The sequence below is a fragment of the Wyeomyia smithii genome, chromosome 1, assembly GCF_029784165.1.
Source record: "Wyeomyia smithii strain HCP4-BCI-WySm-NY-G18 chromosome 1, ASM2978416v1, whole genome shotgun sequence".
Lineage (NCBI taxonomy): Eukaryota > Metazoa > Arthropoda > Insecta > Diptera > Culicidae > Wyeomyia > Wyeomyia smithii.
The window spans coordinates 66,300,146-66,319,989 of record NC_073694.1 but is presented as its reverse complement, the minus strand read 5'-3'; the positions used below and the strand labels follow the sequence as shown (position 1 = coordinate 66,319,989).

Here is a 19,844-nt window from a genome sequence, read left to right as displayed (position 1 = left end):
ACTGGCAAAATTTTAGAGTGCATATATAAAGAGTGGCAACACTGACAAAATTGGAACTAAAATTATCTGTCAGTGTCATTCCAATCGAGCAAACAACCTATTAAACTCGTGCGGAGAAAAGTGAAACGATGCTCAATGTTACCTACGTTGCCTTGAATGACGTGGCGCTACTTTAATAATATACAGGCACTCTAGGTAATTTATAATGAACTTTGCATTATAGCATCCGCCATTATGGTGCATAAAATGCTGGATAAGTACGTCAAATTTACTTTGCTCAAAGTATTCGGGTTATTCGCGTTGAAAGAGATTTTGAAGGCTGTTCGCACCTACGTGAACACTCATATGTAATTGTCAAAATGTGCGTGATGACAAAAGCAAAAATATTTCCTTCCTTCTTTTTCGCATGCAAAAACCAAACAAATATCAGCAAGGGATCATTCAAATAATACATAACGCTCTAGAGGGTGGGGGGGTATTTAGCGGAGCGTTATATTGCATGTGGCAAACATGTAAAATTGCGTTACATGGGGGTGGGTGGGTATTGAAAATTGTCAAATTCCGCGTTATGTAATATTTGAATGGTTCCCAACACCGTCAACGCGAATAAATTTGAACTAGCGTGTTTTTGTCTCTCGGCAAATATCCCAATATGTAACGTCGCTTTCAACTAATCCCTTCCTGCAATCGTATTATCTGGCAACAATGCATATAGTGTTAAATTCCCTTCCCTCGCCTTTTCTTCAGTCAAAAAGGAACATTTTCGCGTCGTCTGCTTGCTTGTCACTAATTTTGGAAGCGATTGTTTCGCAAAAGGTTTATTAAAGTAGCAAAGTGAATTCAACGTGGTCATTTTGTGCAAAAAAAGATAATGGATTATTCGAATAAGTGTCGTAAATAAAAAAAGGCCAAAGCTGTCAGGTTGAAAATCCATTGGTAGCAGACTATTGGCGAAAGGGTCAAAAAAAGTGCGTGTGCCGTTTTCGATTGTATATCCGTGTGTGTTCGTCCCTTGAAAAGCTCTAAATTGCACGTCTTTGGTTAAATTGTTTTCTTTTCGCTATCTTAACGCACAGGACCTCCGGTATGTCGATATCATCGATGATCTGTCGCATCAAGCAGTATCTGGAAGGTCGTAAGCGGAAAAGGTGAAATCCGTCATTCTAATAATCTTGTGTTACTAACACAACGAGAAACTTTTGCCCGGCTTGTGATTCCGACCGGCAGCATGCCCCCGAAAATGCATCTGAAAATTTCCCTTTTCTCATTTTTCTTGTAGAGACGAACCGTCAGAAGCATCAACAACCTTCACCAAATATCGTCGAGTAGCCGATGATTTTCCCATAATTATTTCGACGCCGCTAAGTAATGGTATGTTGCCGCTACAGTTTGTAGTGATTTACAGTTAGCCCGTGTATACTGGTGGGTGTCTGTGTTCTGTCTTAAGTATTGAGCAATTTAAAAAAAAATTAAGTACCAGAGCAAATATGTGGTTGATGTCATAATATTTTGTATTTTGCATACATCCAACAGTTCCAATGGGTTTCTATAAATTTAATGTTATTTATTTTTTCTCATAGAAGATTTTTCTTTCACTGCAGATCTGCATTCTAAATCGGAGTCGATTTCCGATAGGTTGAAACAAAGCCAGTATACTCGCAAATCAATGTCGAGAACAGAGGAGAGCACCGAAAACCAGCAACAGAGTGCCTATTTTGGAGGGTTTGCTACTGGGAAAACGCGACTTGAATTTGCGGATATTGAATTTTCCGACGATGAAGATGAGTTGGATTGGATCAACCGTAAGCAGCGGGATAGCAAAGCTACGAATTCAACTGCAAACATGCGACGTCCACCACCGCTGGCCAAGCTTAAACCGTTAACGGCACCAATTCCTTCCTTATTTCCTATCCGATCACAAATGGTTAACGGAAATTCCAGCAGACAACAACAACCGGAAACGTTCAAAAAACCATTCGCCTTTAAAGCTCAGCAGCAACAACCAGCGAAGCGTAACTCGATTGTTGCACAAACATATAATTATGATGAAATGAATAACTATCGATCCTTGCTAAAGCGGCTATTGCCCAATTTGTACTCACCGGAGGAACCAACCAAAACTGTTGCCCTTACAAGCTCCCGGAAAAATTCTCTTCTTTCAGCAGATGACTTCAATTTGTCGTCCTCTACAGCGCTTAATTCTAGCCACACACCGTATGAAGTTCCACAGAGAGCCGGGCCATCCAGCATAGTTCGGTCTATTCCGGTGATTGATCTGTCAATGGAGGAAAGTGATTCGGAGGGAAGGAAAAAGCGCACAAGTCTCTTCACTACCATCGACTTGTCGCAATATGATATGCCCCACGAAGAACCTACGTAAGTACCATGGTTGCTGGGCTTTCTGTCATTCGATGGGTAATATCCGTCTAATTTTAATACGCATTCCCCGCATGATGTCGCATCGCGTCAGCTATTAATTAAAAATCCTAAAGATTTTGTTAGTTGGTGAGTGATGAAAGTTTTAATCAGAGAAGGCTTGTCACTCGATTTGAAAGAATGTTACGATATTTTTTTACAATCGTTTCCAGTCTGATTAAAAATTTTATTTTTATTATTTTAAAAATTTTCAGAGGCTGGCTGCATGGCCTGTATTTTTGTACAGCACGAAACTGTAATGAAAATAACCTCATTTTTTTTTTTCAATTTAGTATTACTACGCCAATCGTCGATCCGGTTAATACGCTACGCGAGAAACTCCAAGCGAACAGCAAATTTCGCGATGACATTGTCGAGAATGTTTATCGGAGATATAGTAGTTCGTCTAGCAAAATAAAATCTCAAATAGAGCAGGAGCGTGAAAAGTAAGTATTTGGTACACGGTGCAAGCGCTATCAATATTTAGTAACGAGTTCCGTTACTGCGGGCTCTTTTCTTTTTTCCCGTTCTCTGGCGCATTTGTTGCGTACTCTTACGCACGCGACTGCATTTCTGCTCTTTAGCAGCAACCCCTTCAATCAACTCGACGGTGTTCGAACTCAACAGCACTACATCAGTAAATGCTTTCCTCCTGATTTCAGCCTAAAGGAGTTAAAGAAAAACACCCAACAATATGAGGGCACATTCGAGCGCAGACTGGGCGATTTCATGCTCAAGTTTGACACGATCGTACTAGACGAAGAAGAGCCCGAGGAAGAAGAGGCCTACCCAGAGTTATCCGATGAGCACCACGGTATAATAAAACGTGCATTGTACGGTGGACCAAGTTCAGAGGTGAGCTGCTAGAATATTTACATTTCAAGGTTTAAAACAACTGAATGAAGACAAAAATTAAAGCTCGTTCAAATTCGCCAAATCTTTTTGGTCTTAAGTTGCTTTTAATCAAGAAGTTTTAATCAATAAGTATATGACAGGGGTATTCACGGAGCGATCGTGCAAATAACCCCTTTAACGGTATATTTTCCATTACACGTCAATGGATACGAGGGTTACACGAATACCGCTTATCTAAAAATTATGTAGTTTGTTGAATGTGTATTGCACATTATGTAGATTTCATTTAGAAACATGAAATAACAATACCATTAACTATTACAGGTTGTTATCAACAAATTCAACATCAGCATCACCCGCAATGATTTAGCTACACTGATCGGGGATAACTGGCTGAACGACGAGGTCATCAACTTCTACATGAATCTATTGATTGAACGAAGCAAACAGCATGCCGATGACGGATTCCCGCGTGTGTATGCCATGAACACATTTTTCATACCGAAACTTTTTGCTTCCGGTCATGCTGGTTTGAAACGGTGGACGAGAAAGGTGGATATTTTCTCGTACGACATTATTCCCATTCCGGTGCACGTCGGACGGGTGCATTGGTGCATGGCCGTCATAGATTTGAAAAACCAATCAATTCGGTATTATGATTCAATGGGCACCCCGAACAAGCCGGTCCTGGATGCACTGGAGCAGTATCTAAAGGATGAATCGTTAGACAAACGGAAGAAACCGTTTGACACCAGCGGCTTTTCGAAAGAGCACATGCGAGATTGTCCAAGGCAAATGAATGGTAGCGATTGTGGTGTGTTTAGCTGCATGTTTGCGGAACACGAGTCTCGAAATCGTGAAATTGGTTTCAGCCAGCAGCACATGCCGTATTTTCGTCAGAAAATGATCTATGAAATTTCACAGGGACGTTTGATTACGTAGAGCCAATCATGTTTTGCGAACGCGGTAATAAACACGAATTCCTTTCTTCTATGTTTTGTCAACTGGAATAAAATGAAGACAAGACGCAGAGTAATCAAATCGATTGAAATAATTCTAAGCTTAATTTATGGATATTTGCTAAAAATATAGGTAACCGCTCGTAGCAGCGATACATACATGCATCAGTTGAAAGTAATACAATCAGTGTAGTTTCAATAGTGGACTGTAATTTTCACCGAAAGAAAACGCAACTGTTAACGTTTACTTCTAACTTGTATTTCGCGATTCGTCTTTCACAAAAGATAAACACTGAATGAATGATGCGCGACGCACCCCTGTATTTATAGCACATTCTTTCTTATGTCGTTTTCTTTTTCGCTGTTGTTTACCTTGCGCTGATTGGCTGGATACGCTTCTCGAACAATGTGGAGCATATCGCAACTCAGTTATCAGAAAAACGTAGAACGTGTAGCAACTCACTTTTAGAAAAGTGTAGAATATTCGAACATCCTCCCGCCGTTGAAATTAACATATTTCAACTATAAATCTCATCGTCCAATGGAAGCAAGCATATATTTTTAATAGCCCGCTTAATGGTCGAATCCTTGGTCCTTAGTGTTACAACACGAACATGGCCGTCTTTTCCAGTATGTAGGTCAGTTATTTTCGCCAGACTCCATTGTAATGGAGGAAGATTATCATCAACCACCAGTACCAGTGCTCCAATCTTGAATTTTGTAATCTCGCTGTCGCTGCTGAAGCTCCTGTAGAAAATCGTTCGACCAGACACGCCAAAATTTCTGTTCCAAATCCTGAAGAATTTGCCAGCGAGTAAGCCTGCCATATTTTACACTTCCGTATGAAGGCTCCGCAATCGATTGAAATTCTCTACCAATCATGAAGTGTCCTGGTGTAATAGCAGCAAAATCATTCGGATCGCCTGATGATGGAGTCAACGGTCTTGAATTTAATATAGCTTCAATCTGACAAAGCACAGTATTAAATTCTTCGTACGATAGTTTGTGTTCTGCTAATATGGGTCGCAAATGAAATTTGACTGATTTCACACCTGCTTCCCAAATCCCTCCGAAATGGGGGCTGCGAGGAGGGATGAAAGACCAGTTCATTCCTCTCTGCACACCAAACTCATTCAATCGCTTCTGGTGTACTTCTGATTCAAATAGGTCCAATTTTTTGAGCTCGTTATTAGCACCCACAAAATTTGTAGCATTGTCAGATATTATCTTCTGGGGTAATCCTCTTCTACTAACAAACCGTTGTAATACACCTAGGAAAGCATCAGTAGTCAGACTCGAAACAGGCTCTAAATGAATACCTCTTGTGGCCATACAGACGAAAATGCACACATATCCTTTAGTTATTAATGATTTCTTAATGGAAGTTCAAGATCTAAATGAAAATGGTCCGCGTAATCAACTCCAACCGTTGAAAAAATGTGGCTTTCCTGTACTCGATACTTGGGTAAATCTCCCATCAATTGTGTAGCTCGTTTTGGCTTCTGTCGATAACAAGGAACGCAACTATGAACAACTTTCCGGACTATACTTTTAGCTCTGAGAGGCCAAAACTGTTGTCGTATAATCGTTAGCAAAGTACGTTGACCAACATGTAAGTTGCTTCGATGCACATGTCGAATAATAGCCAGTGTAAACGGATGCCCATGCGGTAAAAGTAGTTGATGCTTAGCCTAGAAAGGAAGATTAGCATTCCTAATTCTCCCGCCAACACGAAGAACTTCGTCGCTTTCATCGAAAAATGGATTCAAGCATCGTAATGAATGCTTAAAGTCTTTTTCTTTACTTATCATCCTTATCTCGGTTGAAAAACATTCTTGTTGTACCAAGCGTACAGTCAACAACAAGCCGCTTCTCATTTCGTCGACTGTGGGAAGTCCTTTAGTAATGTGCTTTCTGCCGCTCTTGATATAATGCGCAAATCGCACGACGTACGCCATGGCTCGTTGAATAATTGAGAATCTGCTGATCCTATCAAAAATTTTCATTCTCGAAACTTCCAAGTTGATCAAAACTGTCTGCCGAAGCTCTGGAATACCTTCAGCTGGAATCGATGGTGGTGTGCGAATTTCATATTCCCTCTCGTTCAACGCAGATGGACCGTGCCACCAGAGATTTTGGTGAAGTAGCAGATTAGGTTGTTTTATACCCCTCGAAATCAAATCTGCAGGATTCGAGTTTGACGGCATATAACGCCAAGCACAATCACTCGTTAGTGCTTGTATTTCCTTCACCCGATTTCCAACAAAGATCTGAAGCGTTTCGGGTGACCTCTGTATCCAACAGAGCACAATTTGAGAATCGCTCCAAAGAACAACTGACGAAAAGTTGATGCTCATTGATTTGGTAATTCTGTCCGTTAATCGTGAAAGTAGCAAAGCTGCCTGAAGCTCTGCTCTCGGAGTTGTTATTTCTTTCTTCGTACCTTGCTTTTTCGGTAATATTCTCGACTTGCTACAGATCAATCTCATTTCAGCCCTACCATCATCAAAAATCGATCGTGCATAGAGGCATGCACCATATGCAAGGTCAGATGCATCGGAAAATCCATGCAGCTCTATGCTAACGTAGCCTACGGAGGAAACCCATCTCGGAATTTTTATACAATCTAATTGTTGCAGTTGAGATCGAAAGTTCTCCCAAAACTTTACGAAATCTGTTGGAAGGGGTGTATCCCAATGCAATTGAAGCAACCAGAGTTCTCTCATGAAGAGCTTAGCTGTCATTAACACTGGGCCAAGAAAACCAAGTGGATCAAAAACTCTTGAGATTTCACTCAGCAGACATCTCTTGGTCAGTGGTACATCACAGTTCGGTGATTTAGGGAGACAAAACGTGAACATATCGCAGATTGGATCCCATGCTATTCCGAGAGTTTTCATCAAATGGTTCACATTAGGGTTTCCTACCTGTCCAAGTTTTTCTCTTTTCTCTTTCGGTATTGCTTCCAATAGAGCCTTCGAATTCGAACAGACTTTATGAATGTCAAAACCTCCTGATTTCAGTAACGCAGTCACTTGGCTGATTAGCTGCTGCGCTTCTTCGAGAGTGTTGCCACCTGACAGCATGTCGTCGATGTAAAACGAATTCCTTATAGCGTTCGCCGCTATCGGATACTGTTCCTCACCAGTTGTGGCCAGCTGTCGAAGCGCCATTGTCGCAAGAAACGGCGAAGAAGCAAGCCCGTAGGTAACGGTTTTCAGAGCATAAAACTTCAGCGGTTGCGAACTATCTTCTCTCCAAACGATTCTTTGAAAACGGGTATCATCTTCATGTACTTCCATTTGCCTGTACATTTTCGGAATGTCCGCGCTCACCGCAAAACGAAACGATCGAAAATTGATCAAAATTGAGATCAAGTCATTTTGTACTGTCGGACCCACGATTTGGGCGTCGTTTATCGAAATTCCGTTGGATGACTCAGCCGACCCGTCAAACACAACTCTTAGCTTCGTAGTAGTGCTCGATGGTTTCAGCACATAATGATGAGGTAGGTAGAATGCATCTCCTAATCCTTCACTTGGCTGCGGTAAAATGCTTATCATGTGGTTCAAGTTTTCATACTCTCGCATAAATTGTACGTATTGCCCTTTTAGCTCTGGATCTCGATCTAGTCTCCGTTCAACTGCTAGAAACCGCTTCTTGGCTATCTCTAACGAATCACCCAATAATCGTCGCTATTCGTTAAACGGCAATCGTACAACAAATCTGCCATCTTTTTTACGTTGATGTGTCTGCAAAAAATGAGTCACACAATAATCCTCTGAAAAGTTATCTTGCTCTGCTGTGCCGTCATAGGAATCAAAATGCCAAACCGTTCTAACAATTCATCTTCACTGGCCATGGTGTAAAATGCTTGCCCCATGTTGACATGCCCGCTTGGTATAAATCCACTCACTATCCATCCCAGATGAGTTTCTTGGATCGTTGGTAAATCATCATCCAGGTTAAGCTGTCCTTGTTTCATCAATTTGAAGAAAAGCCCCGAGCCAATAAGAACGTCTATTGAACCAGGAATGTTGAACTTTGGATCTGCCAACTCAATTTTATCAGAGATGTTCATATGGTCAACTGAAAATCTTTGCATCGGAAGCTCGCCGGTAATCTTTTTGACAACAAGAAATTCCATGCAAGGTGATTCGTATTCGCTTACTCGAGATCTTATTCGCGTGTGTACTTTAAATTGGATCCCCATCGGGTTGCCTCCAATCCCAGCCACTGTATAACTTGTTCGCTTCTGTTTAGGCCCAAGTTTCGATACTAACTCTTCTGTAATGAAGTTTTTGTGCGAAGCTGAATCCAAAACAGCTCGACATTCAGTAACACGGTTACCCGAACCACAGATAATAACAGTCGCTGTAGCTAAAAGGGTGTCCTGTTCAGAATTACCGTTAGCACAGAGAGCAGATCCACTATCGGAAGTCGATGCACTCGCACAGCTTACAGCTTCCTCGGGAAGGTCCTTTTTCGATACTGTATTAGATATCGATACTTTACTCTCAGAAGGCTGTACATTTTCGAAATGCAGATATGTGTGGTGTCGTTTCCCACATCGCTTGCAAAAATGTTCTGATTTACATTTTGCCGTCATGTGACCCCTTTCCAGACAGTTGAAGCAAGAGCCACTTTTACGAAGTGTCGCGTATCTTTCACTTGGGTTCGCTGTTTTAAAAGAATCGCATTTCCAAAGTTCGTGATAACCCTTACAATGTTGACATTTTTCATTAGTCGAAACAAGACTATGGAATTTTGATTCCGTCTTACCAGACAGACGCGACTGTCTGTTCAATTCCATCGTAGGTTTTGCAGTGCGACTTATTTTTTCATATACGCGATATCTTTCCTTCAAAAATTCCATGGTTGAAGAGTACTTAGGTAGCCCATCACGTTGATTCAGCTCCCAAGCCTTACGAGTTCCCATATCAAGTTTCTTCGCAAGGACATTTAGCAACATCATTTCTCCCAACCCATCTACCGGTAACTCTAGATTTCTTAGAGCATCAACATGTTTAGAACAAGTATCGATCAACTTACGTAATCCGATTCCACTGTTCTTCATCATGGTGGGTATATTGAAGATCGCATCAATGTGCTTGTCGATGATAACTCGTTTATCTTCATAGCGTTCTCGCAAAGTAGCCCAGGCCGCATCATAATCGCCATTATTAATGATGTCCTGGTCTATCCCTCCTGCTGCACTGCCTACCAAAGCATTGCGCAAATGGTACAGCTTAATAGCAGGAGACTCGGTTTGATATCGGGCCATAACATTCTCGAACATGTTCTCAAAGGCGTACCAGTTCTCGTAGTTTCCATCAAACGTTGGCAGTGGAGCTTTCAGTGGAGGGATATTCGGTTGATTATTCACTGGTTGCACTGATACTACCGGTACTAACTCGTTCTTTACCGTAGCTTCCATTAAACTGGTCAATTTCACATAAAGATCCGAATATAACCCCTCAAACTTAATAAACTTTAACTCCTCTGCATAACGCACTTCGTCACCAACGTTCAAATTATATATTTCGTTCTGCAACTCATTGCATTCACTGTACGCACTTTCCACAAGTTTCATTTGTAGCTGCAGGAAGTGTTTGTTCTTCGATTCATACGATTTCCGAATTGCACCTTGAACACGCCTCAATTTTCTTTCCACGGCTTCCCTTTTCATTTGTAGCACTTTTAAATTACTCTCCATTTTTCTTCTCGATTCCTTTTCTTTTTGCAGCTCCAGTTGCTCACTGATAGCCAAAGGGTCTGTGTCACTAGGATTATCACCAATACCCGCCACTTTCTTCTTATCTGGTGTGCGAGTAGTAGCCATCTTCTACTTTCAAGTAACAAACACTTTCACTTTCGAAATCGCCTCGATTGGCTTTCTACTATTCACTTTCACTTCGAATTCACCCTCACACAAGGTGATCAGTTTATTTCTTCTCGCGAATAGTTATTCGCATCATCCAGCTTCGTACACATCCAGCTCGAAGGACCAAAAAATCATGTAGTTTCAATAGTGGACTGTAATTTTCACCGAAAGAAAACGCAACTGTTAACGTTTACTTCTAACTTGTATTTCGCGATTCGTCTTTCACAAAAGATAAACACTGAAACACTGAATGAATGATGCGCGACGCACCCCTGTATTTATAGCACATTCTTTCTTATGTCGTTTTCTTTTTCGCTGTTGTTTACCTTGCGCTGATTGGCTGGATACGCATCTCGAACAATGTGGAGCATATCGCAACTCAGTTACCAGAAAAACGTAGAACGTGTAGCAACTCACTTTTAGAAAAGTGTAGGATATTCGAACAATCAGCTCCATTCGTTTTTTTTTTTGATACGGCAAAATCTTTCTTGCTGAAAAGTTTAGACTGTGTAGTTTTGTTTTGGAAGATATTCTACTAAACTGTGATTTGTTGCCGGTAGAAACAGAGAAAATATTTTCTATGACATCCACCCTACATTTGTACATCCAGCTAATCGAAAAATCGAAGAACGAAGATTGAAAATAGTACCGATAATATGTAATAGGTTAACAGAAACATCTGTCAGAAGCTGGACATCCAACAATTCATTCAAACCAGAAATTCATTAAAATTGGGAAACTATTCCAACCTTAAATTATGCGTATCACAATGTTAGATTCCTGCATTGAAATAATGAAGCAATACATGTATCTTCTATAGCACCAAGGCAGCGGTACACACTTAAATCTATCTCGGCAAACTTCCCAACAGCTGATTGAGCTCGGCGAAGTTTTTGGCGAATGTCAGCAATATATTTCGACGAACATTCAGCAAATATATTGATTTACCGTAAACCAGCAAGTATTGACGTTTCGTTTGCCGAAGTTCTTGAAAATTCTGCCGAGAACTTGTAGAACATTTCGCTGAGTTTATCAGCTGTTGAGTTCTCGGCAATAAAATCTAAGTGTGTACGTTGTAGACACATAAGTACTTTCGACATTAAACTTCCAATTAAAAGGCAGTTTATAGATTGAATGCATACACCAAGACTAGCCAATGACTCAATAAAAACGATCCGCTTTTGTTTGTTTTCCCATAGATGCAGTATGTGTAAGTAGTTATGTCAAATTCGCTTAATTTGAACTTCCCTAGCATTATTTTGCTGCTATAAAAAATTAAATTGGTATCTATTTAATGTTATTATTAGTGCCATGAAGAAAATTAATTTGGTATCTAATATTTTTATTGGTTTGTGTGCTGTTGCTAACTAGCTCAATTTGCTGTTTCAGTTTATGTTGCTGACATTCAACGCGTGAGGGATAAATCGTAAACGTGAAAAAACTTGAACACTTTACCTAGCCGTGTAGGTTTAGCTCGATGCGGGTGAAGTCCCGTTAGTAAAAATTGGCGCTCGAACACTCGCGGGATTCTGGTCACGGCACCAAATATGATCGCGCACGATAGGACCCGTTGTTAAAACCGGTGGCTGCGAGTAAACTGACTAGAATAGGATTGGTCGATCTTGAATCGATCTACGGAAGATCGATTATTTCAATCCCAATTCTCAATTTTTTTGATCGATTTTTCAGCCCTGAAAACATCGAAAATATCGCTTTTTTTTCGATCCGATTTTTTCGATCTTATGAAAATTTTATTTATTTTTCAACGTGCAGAACTTTTTCTAGATGCGAATTTGAGTAATTGTCAGGTATCGTGTACCGTTTCTGGTCATGTGCGGTTGTTCCAAGGGGATGACATTATGCTATTCCTTTCTAATGTGAGAGTGAAGAGTTCTTCCGGCAACTATTTCAAGTTTTTTGCTGGACTTTTCGGGTATCTGTCAGGCGAACCGCAGACCGTTGAGATGTTGGGTACGCAGCAAATATATGAGATTTGACAGCGATAGCATAGACCTGGTTCGTTCAAGCTCAAACTCAAGCTACCGTGTACCGTTTCTGGTCAGGTAAGGTATCGTATATCGTTTCCGGTTAATGTTATCTTATCGGCTTTTGAATGGTTGCGTGCGGTTATAACATCATCATGCCTCCATATAGTCCATTCCATTCCTGCCCATAATACAACAGTCGAACCAAGCTCCAAAAACATTATTTCGAGTAATCGCGTTTAGGGATTTTTTGTTATAGGGGCTTATTACAGAAAACGAGGCGAGTGACGAGTCGCCTGACCAATTTTCATATTGCAGATGGTGAGTCGGCTGGATTTTGGACTGTTTGACTCAGCTGTCACCAGCCAAGTTCCACTCATATTCTCTAATATAACATTTTGCTCATCTCGTCAGTGACGAGAGGCGACTATTTAAGTGACTTGGACTCTTCATGAATAATAGATTATTCTTTCTCACGTGCACTGGTGTTAATACCAAAGTTAATTTAAAAAAAAATAGTGCTTGGTTCGGTAAATTTCACAGCGACACAAAAAGTGCTTTAAAAATCGATTCAATAGAGATCGATCCTGCGGCTCCGATTTTTCAGATGGATCGATCATAAGACCTCTAGGTTAAATCGATCCTAAAGATCGATCTTTCCCTGAAGATCGCCCAATCCTAGACTAGAATTCTCGCTAAACATGTGAAAAGGGCCCATGTGCCATATGTAAACAAGCCACAATTTCACGTTTTTCAATGAATACAAGCTTACTCTACTCGTACAAATAAGATTTTTTGATAAAGAGTGAATTCTTTTATCAATAAATCTTATTGGTAAGAGCAGATTTCGCTTGTATTGATCAAAAAACGAGAAAATTTGGCTTGTTTACATATGGCACATGGGCCCTTTTCACATGTTTGGCGAGAATTGTTTTATTGTGTGTTCCTTCTGATCGTCTTAATATAGAATAATGGGATTAGATCGCTGGCTGGGGAACTGCGACAAATTACGTTCTGCCGCTACATTTTTTTTTTTGTCGGTAGCATGACCAGCCGCCAGCGGCGGTGGCTGCGAGTGAACTGACTAGAATAATTTTATTGTCTGTTTCTTCTGATCATTTCAACATAGAATAATGGGATTGGATCGCCAGCTGGGGAACTGCGACAAACTACGTTCTGCCGCAACATAGTCCCCTCCAAAATCGAAGGTTTTCAATCATGGTACACAATCGAGTATCCAGTGGGTTGACTGAATTTTGCGTTAATAATGATGATTGAGTATGGTATATCCCGACATGATGATCCTTCCGCTGAATACTTGCTGGGTTGAGTACATTCTAGGATGCTGTAAGCCTCGATACCGTAGAGCCATCCTACTACTGCGCTGAATCCGAGACCAGTGAATCCAGGAGCTGAATGTATCATGCTAAGCGGTTACGAATCTCCCACACCGGCATAGCTCCGCTGGGGGAATTATTGCTAAGCGGCTGCGAAATCGCCTGTACCGGCAAAGCTGAAGTGCCATGAAATTATATTTAAAGCCAGTTACAACAAAGTCGCACTCTCGTTGAGTCGGCCATTGCTGTCGAATTTGCCGGGAATCTGCACAATACTAAAAATTCACACGCGTTCTACTAGCGCGGCAACCTGATCAACGGTGATGAAGTCGCGGCTAGTACCCGATTTCCAGGCTGCTATCCTGGTCACGGCACCAAATATGATCGCGCACGATAGGACCCGTTGTTAAAACCAACAGCAGCAAACGAACACAAAGACGGAACGGTGATATAAAATAAAACAATAGCTGCGGTGGGTAGCACGACCAGCCGCCAGCGGCGGTGGCTGCGAGTGAACTGACTAGAATTGTTTAATTGTGTGTTCCTTCTGATCGTCTTAATATAGAATAATGGGATTAGATCGCTGGCTGGGGAACTGCGACAAATTACGTTCTGCCGCAACACATAGATTTCAGACCCCCTCCCCCCCTATGTAACGATAAGTAACGTTCGATATGGCTCCCCCACTAAAATTACGTAACGCTGGACCCCCCTATGTAACAATAAGTAACGCAGACTCAACCCCTCTCCCCCTCTTCATGCGTTACGTAATTTGTGTACGACGCCTAATTTATTATCTAACTTCATTGCAATTCGGTTTATTCGCGTTGAAAGAGATTTCGAAGGCTGTTCGCACCTACGTGAACTCTCGTATGTAATTGTCAAAATGTGCGTGATGACAAAAGCAAAAATATTTCCTTCTTTTTTTTCGCACGCAGAAACCAAACAAATATCAGCAACACCGTCAACGCGAATAAATGTTCGATTTGTTTAGTATCATTTTGTGACCGCCATCGATTTCTGCAACAAATTTAAAATGCACAAGTTGTATTATAATAGCACAACTGCAGCAGGCGACCGCTGTTGTCATGCCAACAGCTTCGATTGTTTGACGAAGCTCGATAAAAGTTGACATTCACAGCAAGCGTTGATATTGTTGCACGAAATTTTTCATGACCATCGAAAGTATTTTATCATGATTAAAGAACTCTATCAACCAGTAGAATCTCAATCCCAGCAGCCCTGTTTCGTTCCGGCGTCAGCAATAGTAAGTCTGTCATCAAACACTGGGGGTAAAGCCGTTATGTTGTCTGCCGAAAAGTGGAACCGGCTGCTATCAAATGCCAGTTCGAGCCGTATCCGACCTCAAACGGCCATCGCTGCAGATGGCAAATCACTTGCCCAGAAGGAAGCTGAATTTAAGGAGTATCTTAAAAACGAATCGCAGACCATGACCAAACAGTGGGAGAACACCGTACAGAACATAAGGGAGAAAAAAGAATCCGAGAGGCTCCGCAAACAGCGTGAAAAGGTCGAGGAGGGTAAGTGTCTTGATGATTTTCTTTTCAATATACTGCGTGACAAACCGAAGCATAACCATACTAAATTTTATCGACACATTTTTTCGAACACGTTTTCAGACGAAAAACATTATCGCGAGCTGAAAATCGCCGACGAAATAAAACGGAAAGAGCTTATTCAAAAAGCTGAAGAAATGATCCAAAAAGATAAGGAAGGGCCCAGGGTGCTAGAAAGTGCAGCAAAATTCAGCGAGGTGCTGAAAACTCGTGAGCATCAGCGTAAGTTCAGAGCAGAGCAGGAAGCGCAGCAGGAGTTGCGTCGTAAACAGCTTGATCAACAGGATATCACACAAGCGAACCGATGGATTAAGTCGCAAGTGGAACGACAAATGGATGACCGTAAGAGATTTGATAATTATAAAAAGGAGCTCAAAGACAAAATTTTAATGGATAGAGAAGAGCAGAGGCAGGCCCGAAATTTTCTAATAGAGCAGGAACATGGACAACATTCAGCTTTGGAGGAGGAAGTCCGTAGACAGGTAGAGAAAGAGAAGAAATTTTTAGAAAGAAACAAGGAAATGAAGCGCCAACATGCACTAGAAGCAATGAGAATGGTACAAGAGCGTGAGCAAAGGTTGAAACGAGAATCCGAAATTGAAGATACATTGAATCAAATCTACAACGACGGCCAGAAAGCCATTGCTGATAAACGAAAAGAGATTCATACAAATAAGCATAAGTTTCGCGATAACACTCATCTTCTACAAAGTCGTGTTGAGTTAGAAAAACAACGTTTGGAACAAGAAGAGAAAAATCGACAGAAAGCGTTCGAAGAAAAGAAACTCAATGAAGATACGAAGGAACGGGAACGTATTGAAGCTGAGAGGCAGCTCAAAGTAGCTAGAATTCAGGCACATATTGAGGAAATTGAATGGAAGAAACAAAACGATACAGAGAAAAGCGCGCTAGAGCGTAAAGACATTGCTGAACGCGAAAAGAACGTCCTTGTAACCTTTGCTTATGATCGACACAGGGTATCGGATAGAACCATCAAAGCACACGCACAACGCAAGTTGTTAATGGATCAAATCGAAGAACGTGAAGCTCGTGAGAAAACAGAAGCTGATACTCGAGCTGAGCTGGAATATATGCGGAACAGTGCCGAAAAGGAAAACAAACATTTTTTGAAGTATGCCGACGAACTTGTAAAAGATTCCAAAGCAAAAAGCCGACCTGTACTCCCGCTCTTGAAAACGGTGGAAAATTATAAACGGGAGCATTATTTTGATTTTAGAGAAAAAGAAGTTACACCGAGGCATCTCGTGTCTCGTGTACCAATCAACAACAAACTTGTTGAACAGCAGCAGTACCAGAATGGCCTACAAGATCCGGCTATTATAGCGATGACTCCTGCGATGCCGCCAATTCGAGTTCGTTATGACCCAGAGCAGTTAAAAAAGATGAATCCCTACAAGCCTTACAAAATGTGAGCAGCACAAACATGACATAAATTTTAACCTACTTTCTAGTAAGAGTTCTTATGAAACCTGTAAACCACGTAAGGCTGAACTAAAAATAACATACAATAACAAGATACAGAATAATTTCTCATGTTTATTGAAAAATTTTATACAAAAATAAATTGTCGATTCGGCTATCTTATCAAAACTATTCTAGGCGTATGTTTGATTCTAGAAGGTGTTGTCTTATGACGGATGCCGTTTTTGGACGGAGATTGACCTGTTGCCGAGCTTTTGTGGCAGATCTTGATGAAACTGCCCTTTTAACTTGGTTCACAAGATGCGAAATCACAGTTGCCGGAAGGTTTGCTGGAGTACCAGTTGATAGCGTCCTAAAATTCAGAACGTGAGGAAGTCCTGTCGATGACGAACGAATCGATGTTGCACTTGAGTTTAGACTGGTAGGCGGTTTGCTATACAGCTCCTCAAATGCTTCACGGTTGATGTTGTCGTTTTGATTGTCGGTAGCTGTGGCAGTGGTTGCTTCAATATTGACTGAATATCTTTACGGTGAACAAACATAAGTAAGTGGGAGACTTAGGGTCAGGAATCAGGATGAAAGGAGATGGTTATCTAAGTAGGTTAATAAGACTTTTGGATTTAGATTGTTACTTCAAGTGTGTGAATCTAAAGCCAATATAGAGTACGAAAAAACATGCTTTTGTTGAATACTTACAGCGAGCACACTTGTAACGTTTGGTATTGCTCGGGTAATATAGCTGGATTATGATTTGTAACTTTATTTGTGTCATCTACAGCTACTGTTCGGATACGATTCTCGAGTTTAAGTTTCATCTGTTCTCGATCACGACGTATTATATGCATTCTTTGTTGAATAGTACTATCAATGAAGATTTCATGTAGTTGATTACAGGCAGAAGTGAGCTGGTGAACAAGAGTTCGTTTTAACTGTACGTCTGCTGAACTACGAATTCGTCTACCAGAGGCAGCATTTTCGTGGTGCATATCCAGTATAAACAAGAGTGTGTCACGAATAATTTGGACAATCTTCTGAACCTTCTCGGTTTGAAAAAGCCTGCGTGTAAGATATCCTCTTGCATAGGCATTTATTAGACAAGCTGCATTATATTTAATGTGTTCGTCCTGCTTCAATATTGGATGATCTTGCTTACTAAATCCGCTTAACTCTTGCAAGTCTTTGTCTTGCAGCGTTTGTTGCATAATTTCCATATAGCTGCGAACGTCGCTGAATATTTGTTCGTCATTTTTCCATCGATTATTGTTACTGCTATTGTTGCAAGTTTTGTACATTTCATCAGATTCTTCAAAATCTACACTTGATTTGCTGGAATTGGAAGATACAAACAGCGTCTTACTGGACGATAGATTACTGATACTAGATTGCGTGTCACTATTTTGAACAAAATCTTTTGAACTGATGTTAAGTTTTCTGAAAGATGGTCCCATTTGCGACGCTTCATTGGAAGGAAGATTGCTCTTTGAGTCTTCTGGACTCCCAATTTTTGGGGTGGAAGTGTGGATCTGATCCACGGATTGAAGAAGCATTTTTGCTATCTCTTCATGCTGACGTCGAAAACTTTCCTGCAATTGGCGTTGTTCCTCCTCCTGACGCTTCAACAGTTTCAGCATTCGCTGCTCCTGTTGCTTTTGAATATCTCGTATTTTTTGCTGGCAAATGCTTGTTGCCGGTAATACCTTACTGTCTGTTTTATTGCCAACATTTATCTATAACAAATAAGTAATAATGAATATAATATAATGCTGGATGCAATATGAATTGCAAAGGCAAAGTTGTTTTAATATTTACCGTTGAGTTTTTCTTTGGAGTGCTAGGTTTTGTTCTGCTGTTGATCTTTATGCTGGTCTTAGAAACTGACTCATAAGGACTTTTGATTCTTTTTGGAGCTGTTTGGGATTTTGCTGAGCTCACTTTTCTATCCGTTACCAGCTTTGGTTTACCAACTGGTTTTATCGGCGTTTTGGTTTTTACGTCTGATTCGAAGTCTAATTTTTTAACATGTTTCGTTTGATCAGACATTGGAATTTCGCCCATCGAAAAAGAACTTTTGACATCCAAGCTTTGGTTATGCAAATGTTTTATAAGTAATGGACTCGGGCAATCTACAGTAAATGAATTTGATCTAATGCGAGGTCTGGGTGAAGTATTATCAGAACCTTCGAATTTTTGCAGAGCGTCATAACAGTTAATTGGAGATGTAGAATGCGGTAAATCAACGGAACCGAGGCTTGGTGTTGCTAATGTAAAAGAATTACGACGGTTGATGGCAGTAGGATCATCAGGCGGTGATGAAGGTTTTTCTGTAGCTTCAGAATTATTTGTTTGGTCTCGGCAACAGCTTGCATCATCAGGCTTGGTAGATTTTTTAATATTTTTTTCGATTTCCAGTGCTTTTTTGCGATATTCGCTAACCTCTGCACAAACTTCCGGCGTCATCTGTGGCCAATAAAATGTAAAGTTTGTGATGATATATAGTAAGTATCAACGTACCAAGGGTGGGAGAATCGGAACGCCGTTTATCTTAAATACGGAAACAAAGCTAAAACTCATTATTTAAAACACTCAAAATCGTTGAAAACAGGAACGTTCGTTAAAAGTCACATAGGTAGTTGCTACGGTTACACCTTACAAACTTGCTGTTTAATTTATTTGTATCGTGCGTTAAGTAGTTCACTTTTAAATTCATGGTGATTTACAGAATCCAACTACATCACTTGATATCCCATTTGGGCGGTATTTACAATGGACGTATCGCAAATTCTTGTTGAGCGAATCAGGGAACATTTGTGTATTACATAACGCATTCAGTGAAGTGTTAGATCGCGTGAAGGACCAAGTTCAATTGATACGTTACGGTCGCGTTTGCGGCAATTTTACAATTGACCCATACATTTTCTTTCAAATTAACGTCAACGCAACGCAAACGTATCTATTATGCATGGTCCTTTAGGCTACCATGCAAAATCACTACAATCACCGCGAATAAAAAAAAAATTAATAGCAGTTAGGTTGGCTTCGAGTCAGAACTAGGTTGGCACTGGGAATAAAGAAGTTTGCTATCAGTAGAACAGTATAAAATTTAAAAAAGCAATATCTCCAATGAACTGAAATCAATACATTATTTTAATGAGAAATCATGACGACATAGTAGTATGAAAACTAAATACGAACGTTTCCAGTGTTACTCCGTTGAAGCATAATCGAACAAACGAAAATCGCATTACTTCAATGCGGATTGCGTAATCTAGGTATTCTTTAATGTGTATGGCTATATGAACTACAGTAGAACAACACAAATAGTTATATATTTTTGTTCGTTCACCAACTCAATTCACTCAATAAAAAAGCTGCTTCCCCAAGAGAAGAAC

The 19,844-nt window shown here is 40.6% G+C and overlaps 3 protein-coding genes across 8 annotated transcripts; 2 read left to right on the top strand and 1 right to left on the bottom strand.

The window, feature by feature from the left end:
• Positions 1-717: 717 nt before the first annotated feature.
• On the top strand, positions 718-4,428 carry LOC129722724 (sentrin-specific protease 1-like). Of its 4 annotated transcripts, none has more exons than XM_055676418.1 (7): positions 718-968; positions 1,077-1,148; positions 1,280-1,371; positions 1,602-2,376; positions 2,709-2,861; positions 3,000-3,270; positions 3,595-4,428. In XM_055676418.1, the coding sequence occupies exons 2-7, from the start codon at positions 1,087-1,089 to the stop codon at positions 4,210-4,212; spliced, it is 1,971 nt and encodes a 656-aa protein (XP_055532393.1). In that variant the 5' UTR covers positions 718-968; positions 1,077-1,086; the 3' UTR covers positions 4,213-4,428. The 4 variants fall into 4 exon arrangements, with proteins under 4 accessions (XP_055532393.1, XP_055532401.1, XP_055532409.1 ...); XM_055676426.1 differs by having other exon boundaries at positions 718-997; XM_055676434.1 differs by having other exon boundaries at positions 718-1,002.
• Positions 4,429-14,366: 9,938 nt separating this feature from the next.
• LOC129724640 (golgin subfamily A member 6-like protein 22) lies at positions 14,367-16,787 on the top strand. Its single transcript, XM_055679713.1, has 2 exons — positions 14,367-14,976; positions 15,076-16,787. The coding sequence occupies exons 1-2, from the start codon at positions 14,631-14,633 to the stop codon at positions 16,443-16,445; spliced, it is 1,716 nt and encodes a 571-aa protein (XP_055535688.1). The 5' UTR covers positions 14,367-14,630; the 3' UTR covers positions 16,446-16,787.
• LOC129724629 (centriolar coiled-coil protein of 110 kDa) lies at positions 16,550-19,183 on the bottom strand. 3 transcript variants are annotated; one of them, XM_055679682.1, is made up of 4 exons: positions 18,967-19,183; positions 18,265-18,912; positions 17,152-18,182; positions 16,550-16,978 (listed from the first exon to the last, which is right to left on the bottom strand). In XM_055679682.1, the coding sequence occupies exons 1-4, from the start codon at positions 19,024-19,026 to the stop codon at positions 16,624-16,626; spliced, it is 2,094 nt and encodes a 697-aa protein (XP_055535657.1). In that variant the 5' UTR covers positions 19,027-19,183; the 3' UTR covers positions 16,550-16,623. The 3 variants fall into 3 exon arrangements, with proteins under 3 accessions (XP_055535657.1, XP_055535666.1, XP_055535676.1); XM_055679691.1 differs by having other exon boundaries at positions 16,774-16,943; XM_055679701.1 differs by having other exon boundaries at positions 16,835-17,011.
• Between the last annotated feature and the right edge of the window lie 661 nt (positions 19,184-19,844).

What these genes read in the sequence shown, in the direction of transcription:
- LOC129724629 (XM_055679682.1), bottom strand. Translation starts at nt 19,026, where the DNA reads ATGAGTTTTAGCTTTGTTTCCGTATTTAAGATAAACGGCGTTCCGATT. An exon ending in TTCCGATTCTCCCACCCTTG is followed by an intron (nt 18,913 to 18,966) that starts GTACGTTGATAC and finishes TATTGGCCACAG; the next exon opens with ATGACGCCGGAAGTTTGTGC. An exon ending in CTCCAAAGAAAAACTCAACG is followed by an intron (nt 18,183 to 18,264) that starts GTAAATATTAAA and finishes TATTTGTTATAG; the next exon opens with ATAAATGTTGGCAATAAAAC.
- LOC129722724 (XM_055676418.1), top strand. Translation starts at nt 1,087, where the DNA reads ATGTCGATATCATCGATGATCTGTCGCATCAAGCAGTATCTGGAAGGT. An exon ending in TTCGACGCCGCTAAGTAATG is followed by an intron (nt 1,372 to 1,601) that starts GTATGTTGCCGC and finishes CTTTCACTGCAG; the next exon opens with ATCTGCATTCTAAATCGGAG. An exon ending in ACGGTGGACCAAGTTCAGAG is followed by an intron (nt 3,271 to 3,594) that starts GTGAGCTGCTAG and finishes TAACTATTACAG; the next exon opens with GTTGTTATCAACAAATTCAA.
- LOC129724640 (XM_055679713.1), top strand. Translation starts at nt 14,631, where the DNA reads ATGATTAAAGAACTCTATCAACCAGTAGAATCTCAATCCCAGCAGCCC. An exon ending in GCGTGAAAAGGTCGAGGAGG is followed by an intron (nt 14,977 to 15,075) that starts GTAAGTGTCTTG and finishes ACACGTTTTCAG; the next exon opens with ACGAAAAACATTATCGCGAG.